This window comes from Pezoporus flaviventris, unplaced genomic scaffold, assembly GCF_033815535.1.
Source record: "Pezoporus flaviventris isolate CSIRO_AGI_PZ_B2104156 unplaced genomic scaffold, CSIRO_AGI_Pfla_v1 ptg000083l, whole genome shotgun sequence".
NCBI lineage: Eukaryota > Metazoa > Chordata > Aves > Psittaciformes > Psittacidae > Pezoporus > Pezoporus flaviventris.
In genome coordinates, this window is record NW_026892631.1 from 8761465 (window position 1) to 8771887 (window position 10423).

Below are 10423 nucleotides of genomic sequence, written 5' to 3' on the forward strand. Positions count from 1 at the left end.
TCCTCTTCTGGGAAATGCATCTTCCCAGAATACATCTACTCAAATTTTCATAACGGCATACATGATGCAGCTGCCAGAACACACCAGCACAGATTTGATGATGCTCTTGTAGCTGTCAGATGAAGGGATAAACACAAGGGATGCATCACCAGGCAACGGAAGAAATGAAACACAAATATACATGAGAAAAGAATCAGGGGTTTAATGATAAATTAGCAGGTAAGAAAGATAATAAAGACTGAGTTCTGTTTGATGTATTCAGGTCTTTCCCACATAAGATACTTGAATAAGCACCTGTCAAGTACTCAACACAACCCTTGAAGTGGTGCATCACCACCCAGCTGTTCTATGGCACTTACCAAATCGCACAGCCAATTTTTGGTACAAGAAGGGGTCTGTATTTCCACTTCAGCCTTGATCTTCAGTGCTGACTCGATTTCCAGTCCACTCACAGGACTCCTTGGAGAACTGATGTGTTGCTGCTTTATGTTTCATTAAAAGCAAAGTCACTCCAATGTCCTGAAGCTGCTCACAAGTTTAGGAAGTCTGCTTTTTAAAAAGCAAGCCACTTGGTCACCTTGGCTGTGAAGCATGAGTCCAGTTTACAGTTTCACTTTAAAACTCCAGCCACTCTGTCATATAAATACAGTTCGATGGAGAAATCTCACCACCTTCATGGCAGTCATCAAAAACCTACAAAAGAAAGCCTCATGTCAGCAGAGAAATCACATACAGCAAGCAGGATCTGACAGGAATAACACGCTCCTTCTCCAATAGATAAGCAGTAGTCTGACAGAGGCCCGTATCAGCAACAGTGCGGCCAGCAGGACCAGGGCAGTGATCGTCCCCCTGTATTTCGCACTGAGGAGGCCGCACCTCAAACACTGTGTTCAGTTCAGGGCCCCTCACAATAAGCGAGATGTAGAGATGCTGGAGTGGGTCCAGAGAAGGGCAACGTAGCTGGTGAAGGGTCTGGGCACAAGTGTGATGAGGAACAGCTGAGGGATCTGGGGTCGGGGGGGAGTCTGGAGAAGAGAAGGCTCAGGGGGCACTTGGGATCAGAAAATATACTGTAATTTGGAAAGGGCTACACTTGAGAGTACCCTTTCGTATACAGTCCAGGGAAAAGACAGATATAAGTGGGAAGCATCCTGGTCTAAACTGAAGAACCTGCCTGTTGCACCATAGCTAAAGCATCATGGATAACGCTCCTAAGCATAGCTGGCTTAGTAAGCCACAAGGATCACTCATGGACATAACTTTTTAGTAAGCCTGCTGGCCATTTGCATGACCGTATTGAAAATCTGAATGCACCCACCTATTCATACACAGAATTAATTACTTACAGGGCAGAGTCCACAGGGTGTCCTGACTAATCCAGTGGGCTGTATGAGAGGACTAACGGCTCTGTACAACTTCATCTGTCCATCCACACTGCCTACCGTCCCTTCCTTTGCAGCAATAATAGTCATCTCCACTTTTCCATCATATATGAGCGTATTTAAAATGGTTTCTATGTCTTCCATCGACAACTCTACCTAAGAAACAATTTGGACAACACTAGTAAAGATACATGCCAACAACTCCTGCAAGAAGGAAATGAGCCAGCACGTTGAGTAACAAATCCTTAGGGTTCTAACCTGGCCCAGATGAAGGCACTGATGATGCTGGGCACTTTATGAGGCTATGCAGATACAAAAAGAAAAGCACAGACCAATACCTCCTACCTCCCAAGCACTTTGGGGCTACACTAGCCTTGGCTTACCAAAAAGCTTTCCCTATGCACCTCAAGCGTCTATATCATCCAAACACTACACACTTCCAGTTTTAGAGGAAAATTGTTGTAAAAAGACAAGCCTGCTGAAGATACACCTAACAATGGATACTTGCAAGGTTTTTTTCCCCTCCTTTTTTTTTTTCCCCACCCCTAGAACTGCTTAAAGTACATGGGGAAACTTGAGAGAAATTATAAACTGGTTCAGACTTTTAAAGGCGCATTTACTTTGAACTCAGTTTTATTTCATCCACAAGGATGTGAATGCTAATTCTTCTGTAACTCTTTGAAAACCCACAGGTACAGTCTATTCTGGAGTCCCATGCAGCATCAATGACTCTCTTCAAAAAGCAGTCAAGCAGCAAATCCCACCTCCAGTGCAGTAACCATAGGGTACTAAAGCAGTTACTGAACCCTCACCCAATTTGCAGGACCCAACCAACTCCTAGTTGCACTAGTCATGCACTGACAATTTTGACAGTAGTAAAATGAATTTGTTCTGACCTTACTGATACCCAGTTCACAGATGTATTTCCACACCTCATGGGATGAGGCAAATGAGCTGTTCCTCTGTATCATGGGATTCTGTTTGCTGTCTCGAGCAGCCTCTGCCTGAGGAAGAAAAGCAAAGATGAGTTACAGTCAGTACCCACTGCCAAGAGCCTCCTTCATGGCTCTGTTTCAGGCAGACCGAAATACAAAAGTTGATTTCCACACTATCTCTGGGACATGTTTTTTCTTTAACATTCAAAGCTGTGTCCTTAAAACTGTGAGACAATGCAGTGCACAACCAAAGAGAATATTACAAGAAATATGACAAAATTTACAGAGTGATTTACGTTACTGAGAAGGAATAGCAGCATTTGGCATTTTGTTGGCAAAGAAAGAAAGTCCCTGCAGTCCCTATTTTCTGTTAAAATATATTTTAATGGAATAGAGAAATGAAGCAATCTGCATAGGACGTATTTAAGCAAGAGCAGGCTTCTCCTGCAGGTAAACTAGGGAAAACTGTTATCTAAGCACCCTATAACCTCTCAGAAATTAGGAGCTCTGCAGGGAACAGTGATTTTTGCTGGATTTGTTGGTGCTGCCTAGCTTGTCAATGGATCTTGGAGACAGAAGGCTTCACTCCCTGCACAGCGTGTGAAAATATGCATTATTAAAACACAACACCATCCCACTTGCTGGGACAAAAATAAACCAGTGCAGATTTGCCAATCTGGTTCTAACAACAGTCAACATTTATGGGAAACACTATGGAAAACTTAAGCCTTGCCTGTCGCTTGTTTTATAAAGAGAATAATTATTTGCACAAAACAAACAGAAGTTGACTTTAGCAGTGGCATTCACCTTACTCTGTAGAAATTTAAAACATTGTTGATTTAACACCTCCACAAACTCCGATTCGAAGTCTTGGTCACTGTACCAAGCCCCACCAGTCACCGAGCGGTCAGGCTGCAGGTTATATAGCATATACACCTTCTTCTTGGATGCCTGTTGGAGAAAACATGCAGCTTTTAACATCAGGAAGTCTTCCTTAAGAAAGGAAGATTTAAGACTGTATCTGCCAAAGAGATGTGCCCTAAAACTCAGGGCACAGACATCCAGCTGACTCGAGCTATCCTTAACACATCTGACCCTCAGATAGCATGGAGATAAAGATCAATATATCTAGATTCCTAATTATTTTATAACATAGTGGTAGGAGAGTCCAGAATACCAGCAACGTGCACACAATACAAACCTCACTGAAGGAGGTCTCAGAACTTAAGCGTAGCATATTGACTCTAATTCCCCTCCACAATTGAAAGATGACAGGAAAGTGTCTCCAGAAGACAGCAAAGACAAACTTAATGGAGAAGTTTCCAACTGCTTCTGCAGGGTTCAACCTGTACAATGATGATAGGACCACCCCTACATGATTAAACCCTGCAGCTAGTCAGCCCTTGCGAGCCCACTCCTTACTGCCACAACTAGACAGGGTGAATGGGAATGCTGCTTCAGTCCTGATAGTAGTAGTCAGCTAGTTAAAGGACAATGGTCATCCAAAGGACTAACTCAGCAACCCCTGAGCTATTTTAGCAGCATTACATCCCCTGTATAACTAGATGAAGCCAGCATCTCTCACAAGGACACGAAAAAGCGACTGCTTTTCTGTGTCAAACTTCCTGAAAAAAAGTGGAGATAAAGAAGTTACCCTCACCTCTCACTCCCCCTGACAAACTCACACACACAAGACAAGGTATTGTCTCCAAGGTGCAGATGAGATCAGCACACAATAAAAGCACACAACATAAAACTTTCAAGTTCACAAACAAGTAGACTTCCTGGTTTACCAGGCCCTGCAACAAGACAGAACCTCTGCTGAAAACCAGGAAAGGGTCCAAAGAACATGCTAATACTAATGATTTGTAATGAAGCAGGTAAGGAGAACAGATGCTGCATGAGCATTGTGAGAGCATGAGGAAAAAGCATGGGAAAGGATAAGCCCTACTCTGATACGCAAACTGTTTGCACATAAAGTACTTGAGCAACTGGAACAAAGTAGAGGAACCAAGGTAAAACAGAATCAAATGTCTTAGAAATTGTTTAAGGTAAACAACACAAATCTGGTATGAACCAGATAACTGAAGGGAGTTTCAGGATCTCCAGGAGACAGGAACCTTGTATGGCCACTTGCAGCTAGGTAACCTTATCACCTGTCCCGTGTAAAAGGCTGAGGTTGTTTCAGTATCAGAAATACCAAACTGTGATACAGCAACATTGGGACCAATGGAGAAAAAGGAATTACAGACAGGTTGCTTATTTGCGTGGACATTGAGTGGAGAAATAAGAGTGGTAGAAAAACAGTTAAAAACCAGAAAAGGAGAATAAGGTATAAAAATAGGGAGCGATAGAGGGCAGGATCTGCAGCCAGCAGGAGAATGGATGTGTACAGACAGCAGAGAAGCACATCCGTGAATCCAAGCCCATAGGATGCTGGGGAGAACACACCAAAACCTTCCCTATATTTAAGTCTTAAAGACCAGGTATGGAAGTGCAGAGAAAAGGGTGCCATAACTGGAGATCAGCAGCAAGCAGAGAGAGGGTTTTGTGAAGGGTAGCAGAACTATAACAACAGTTGTGTGCAATGAAGAGTTAAGAGATCTAGAACTGCAATTTGTTAGTAACCATGTGTAATTAGTAATGCTGGGAAGAGTGATAGGACTGTATATTACTAGTCATGTGTTTATTAGTTAAATCAGTTTGTTAGTGGTATATTGATTATTTAATAAACATTATGGCTTCTTGTATCGCTGCACCCCAAACCTGTATACTAAAGCAGAGAGTCAATCACTGGTGTACAGTCAATGAGAAAGTTGGAGGCAGAATGAATGAGGTTTCTCTGCTCACATTCCCATTCAAATCTACATGCAGCAAATGCTGGAAATTGTTAAAATAAAAAAACACCCCAAAAAAGCAGTCACAGATACTCACTGCCACAGATTTAACTGCTTTAATTAGTTTCTTGCTTTCCAAGTTTTTCAGTATCTTGTTGATCTCCGTTAAAGGCAAATTACTTTTGTATCTAATGTCCCTGCTCCAAATACCTGTTTAAAAACAGAGACGTGAACAGAAATTAATGAAAGAAACCATTTGCTTCTGTACATACTCACAAACCAAAAGTCACATCACAGGACTGCTTGACTTGCTTGCCAGCCACAGGGTGTACCCTCAATCCTACCACTCCCAGCAAAAGGGAGAAAAGGGGCAGAAGGGGACAGAACAAAACAAACAACTAACAAAACCAAGAAACATACCACAACCACCATGCTGTCATTCTGTGCTTTGCTCTGAGGGCTCTTACAAGTAGACCCCACTTTACTGCCAACATGAATACACGGAGTCATAGAATAGTCTGGCTTGGAAGGGACCTTAAAGCTCATTCAGTTCCAAGCCCCTGCCACAGGCAGGGAGACCTTCCACTAAACCAGGTTGCTTCAAGCCCCGTCCAACCCGGCCTTGAACACTGCCAGGGATGGGGCAGCCACAGCTTCTCTGGGCACCCTGTGCCAGCGCCTCAGCACCCTCATTGGGAAGAATTTGTTCCTAATGTCTCATCTCAATCTCACCTCTGTCAGGTTAAAACCACTTGTTCTGTCCCTACCTGCTCTTGTCAAAAGGCCCTCTCCAGCTTTCTTGTCACAGCCCCTCTAAGCACTGGAAGCTGCTCTAAGGTCTTCTAGAAGCCTTCTCTTCTCTAGGCTGAACAAGCCCAGCTTCTCAGCCTGTCTGCCGAGCAGAAGTGCTCCAGCCCTCAGAGCATCTTCACGGTCTCCTCTGGACTCACTCCATCAGCTTCACATCCCTCTTGGGTTGGGGGCCCCAGAGCTGGACAAAGAACTGCAGGGAGGGTGGGGTAGGGGGTTGTTTCACTAGAGCAGAGAGGGAGAAAGATATTCCAAGTATTCTGGAAGAGCCCCCCCAAAAAGTCAACCAGGATAGGTTGGTATTTTAATAGAGAAATAGGTCATCTTCTCATTTGTTTTTAAAATGCAGACACATGGAACATTAACTACAGACCTGGGTTGGGGACTCCAGATTTCATATTTGTATTATCTGAACAAGCATTTAAAAGTTTGGGCAGGAAGTTCTGTAAGTAAACATTCACAATTAAAGTACCTTTGTTCCCTGCATCTTCTATAATTTGGTAAACCAGCTTCTCTTGATTGTCAGAGCCTTTCATTTTACTGCAAAATAAGACAGATATCAGGGTTTTTGAAAGGCTCAAAATTCAAAAGCTGAATTTGTTTTAAACTGCAAACAAGTACTATGAAAAGAACCAACACACAAAATAGAACCTCTACACAATAAGCCAGCCATTGGCCAATATAATACATGACACTAAACCTCTCTGGATCCAGTCAAGCTTGCCAGTGAGAAGCCACAATAAAGAGAAAAGAGCACAGTATGAAGGAAAAGCTGCAAAGAGGGAGTTACTCAATGTGTCATCACAATAGGGAATCTGGGTCACGTACTAACTCAGCTAGGGAAGGCCGAACACAGCACAGAGCATAATTTAGGATAATCTGTCTCTAGACAGAGCATCTTCAAAAGAATAGTAGCATGCTCCCAACTCTCAGACATGTCTTTTCACTTGTCTGAGAAAGCCTGAACTTGACAGTCTTCTTCTAAAGCATCTGAAAAAGAAGATGAAATGCCTGCACTGAGGATAATTTGAAAGGATGCCTCTGCATCTCTCACTCAGACTTACACAGGCATCACAAAACATGATTTGAAGGTACACTTTAGTAAACCAAAGCGATCGGGTGCCCCCCTGGAACAGCTGTAAAGGTGATTGCTGATCCTGAAACACGAGCAGTGAGGAAGACCACAGAACCCCAGACTCCGGAGGGTTTGGTCAGGCTTCAGCTGGCTTTCACCTGAGTATATACATACATTTGCACAGATCACTTTGTAATCATCTGGACTAGGAACTCTGCTAGGAAGTTACAGCTCTGTTCAATAGAAACCACTACATCCAAAACAATTGTCAGGATCAGCTCAGGGGATTTAAATGTACCTCCTGAAACAAGCAGTTATGTCTTATAACATCCATGTTACAGAATCCATATTACGCTGCTGTGTCTCCTCAGCAAGGCTGCACACGACTTGCAGAACGGTGTCCCAGATATATTTATCCAGCAAATAAGAGGCTTACCTTGCATTTTGAGAGTCTTTGATTCTGTACAGGAGACCTGCATTGCTTCTGAGAAGATCCAGTTGCCCCTAGGAGAGGTGGGCACATGCATTTATTTTCCTTCAAATAGCTTGCTTCAGAACCTGGCAAGAATCTTCTAAACTTCCAAAATAAAAATCTTACTTCATGTCAGTTGGCTAAAGGTAGAACTAACATTTCTAACGCTGGAAACAATAATACCCTTGAGAATAGAGAATATCCCCCCCCCCCCCCCCCCCCCGATAAATAACCAGGAAAAAAAAACAAATAAGCCAATGTACTTCTCAATAGTAACTTCCTCACCTAGAAATCCACATGGATATACATGTTCATGTTAATTTCGTAAGCTAAGTTTTCATTTGCTTTGGCAGTAAGTGCTCATGGCAACCAAAAGTAAGGATGGTAGCTGTGTATTATGGCAAATGATGCTAAATCCAAAGGGATTCATTTGCTAGCCCTGCCCAACAGGCTGCTACCAAGCAGACTGGGTGTATGAAGAGTGCTCTGGGTTGGCTGAAATAACAGGAAGGTGAGATCTCCCTACCATTGAGAGCAGCCTGTTGATCGCCATGGCTCGCTGCTGGGCTTCCATGTGAGGCATATCATTTTGAATCACCTGGTCTGTGATACCATGAGGGAACTGATGACACAGCTCAATAATCCTAAGGGAGGAGAAAAGCTAGCTTAAAATCATGTTCTATGGCATCCAAAACCAAATCCAAATGGTACTGCAGTCAGAATAGAAGACAGGAAAAAGAACAACTTAGAGAAAAAGCACTCATGAATCACTTCTTAGAATCCCAGACTGGTTTGGGTTGGAAGGGACCTTAAAGCTCATTCAGTTCCAACCCCCTGCCACTAGACCAGGTTGCTCCAAGCCCCTGTGTCCAACCTGGCCTTGAACACTGCCAGGGATGGGGCAGCCACAGCTTCTCTGGGCACCCTGTGCCAGGGCCTCAGCACCCTCACAGGGAAGAATTTCTGCCTAATGTCTCATCTCAATATCCTTCTGTCAGCTTAAAACCATTCCCTGTCCTATGACTACATTCCTGGTCACATCTATTGAGAGAACTTGACATCTTTTGAGAGAACTTGATATCTATTTGCCGTGCTGACAAACACACTGCTGCACCTGCTGGACAAACTGCTTTTCCTCTGTGACAACACTGAAAACGGTGCTCCACTTTACTTTGACGTTGGTCCCATTATTAACACCACAGACTTAAAGATCCCTCTACAGCTTCTCTATACAAAAGGCTCTGATAGGAAGTACGATACTAGCATGAGAGAAAGCAAATACTGATGAAATACCTTGTAGAAGAACGCAGAAAGGCCACAATCCCCCCTTCCCGGAACAGAAAACCTCCAGAGCAGCCGAAAGTGTGACTAGAACTAACCCCCACTGCCACCCAAGCACCTCTCTGCCCTGACACAACACACGCTGCCCCCAACAGCACCGCGTCTCTCCTCCAGACCTATTTCCTGGCGTCCCCCTCACCTCCCTGCCAGCCTCCGCACACCCCCAGCGCGTCCCGCCGCTTCCCGGCCCTCCTACCCCCGCTGCCTGAGCATTCCCCGCCCCGCACCTGCTCTCGATATCCACGGGGTCGGGCACCTCCGGCTTCACCTTCACCTCCGCCATGGCGCGGCCGGGCCGGGCCGCGCCGCCAGCCGCGACAGCACCACCGGGAGGCGCGGGAAGTTGGCGTCAGAGCCGGCGCGACGTAAAGAAGAGCGGGCGGGCTGGTTGCTAAGGAGCGGGACGCTAACCAATGGGCGGCCGCGCTGGCGGGGCCAGGGGAGGGGCCAAGCGAGAGGCGTCTGTGGTAACGGGGAGCGGGGCGGGGGTCGAGGGGAGGATCCCGCGGGGTGAGCGCGGCTGTAGGGAGGCATCGAGTGGGGTGGAGAGGGCTGTGGGGTGGGATCGAGAGGGTTGTGGGGTGGAATAGAATGGGGTGGAGAGGGCTGTGGGGTGGGATCGAGTGGGGTGGAGAGGGTTGTGGGGTGGAATAGAATGAGGTGGAGAGGGCTGTGGGATGGGATCGAGTGGGGTGGACGGGGCTGTGGGGTGGGATCGAGTGGGGTGGAGAGGGCTGTGGGTGGGATAGAATGGGGTGGACGGGGCTGTGGGATGGGATCGAGTGGCGTGGAGGGCACTGTGGGGTGGGATCGAGTGGGGTGGACGGGACTGTGGGGTGGGATCGAGTGGGGTGGACGGGACTGTGGGGTGGGATCGAGTGGGGTGGAGAGGGCTGTGGGGTGGGATCAAGTGGCGTGGAGAGGGCTGTGGGGTGGGATTGAATGGGGTGGACGGGGCTGTGGGATGGGATCGAGTGGGGTGGACGGGGATGTGGGCAGGATCGAGTGGCGTGGACGGGACTGTGGGGTGGGATCGAGTGGGGTGGACGGGACTGTGGGATGGGATCGAGTGGGGTGGAGAGGGCTGTGGGGTGGGATCAAGTGGCGTGGAGAGGGCTGTGGGGTGGGATTGAATGGGGTGGACGGGGCTGTGGGGTGGGATCGACAAGGGGCTCAGTAGCAGGGGTCAAGTAGTCTGGGCAAGGCTGTGGGGTGGAGTGGGATCAATTGGGGTGGGCAAGGCTGTGGCCAGGACTGAGCAGGGGCTTGGTAGCAGGCGTCAAGTGGCATGGTCAAGGCTGTGGGATGGAGAAGAGAAGGCTGCGTGGAGACCTCATAGCAGCCTTCCAGTACCTGAAGGGGGCCTATAGGGATGCTGGGGAGGGACTCTTCATTAGGGACTGTAGTGATAGGACAAGGGGTAGCGGGTTCAAACTTAAACAGGGGAAGTTTAGATTGGATATAAGGGAGAAGATCTTTAAGCATGATGAGGCACTGGAATGGGTTGCCCAAGGAAGTTGTGAATGCTCCATCCCTGGTGGTGTTCAAGGCCAGGTTGGACAGAGCCTTGG

At 46.6% G+C, this 10423-nt stretch overlaps 1 protein-coding gene across 2 annotated transcripts; it reads right to left on the bottom strand.

Annotated features, from left to right (window-relative positions):
* Positions 1-287: 287 nt before the first annotated feature.
* On the bottom strand, positions 288-9227 carry POLR3F (RNA polymerase III subunit F). 2 transcript variants are annotated; one of them, XM_061475508.1, is made up of 9 exons: positions 9080-9227; positions 8038-8155; positions 7476-7543; positions 6437-6504; positions 5252-5364; positions 3125-3268; positions 2279-2386; positions 1347-1538; positions 288-693 (listed from the first exon to the last, which is right to left on the bottom strand). In XM_061475508.1, the coding sequence occupies exons 1-9, from the start codon at positions 9133-9135 to the stop codon at positions 616-618; spliced, it is 945 nt and encodes a 314-aa protein (XP_061331492.1). In that variant the 5' UTR covers positions 9136-9227; the 3' UTR covers positions 288-615. The 2 variants fall into 2 exon arrangements, with proteins under 2 accessions (XP_061331492.1, XP_061331493.1); XM_061475509.1 differs by lacking the exon at positions 6437-6504 and having other exon boundaries at positions 9080-9217.
* Positions 9228-10423: the final 1196 nt, after the last annotated feature.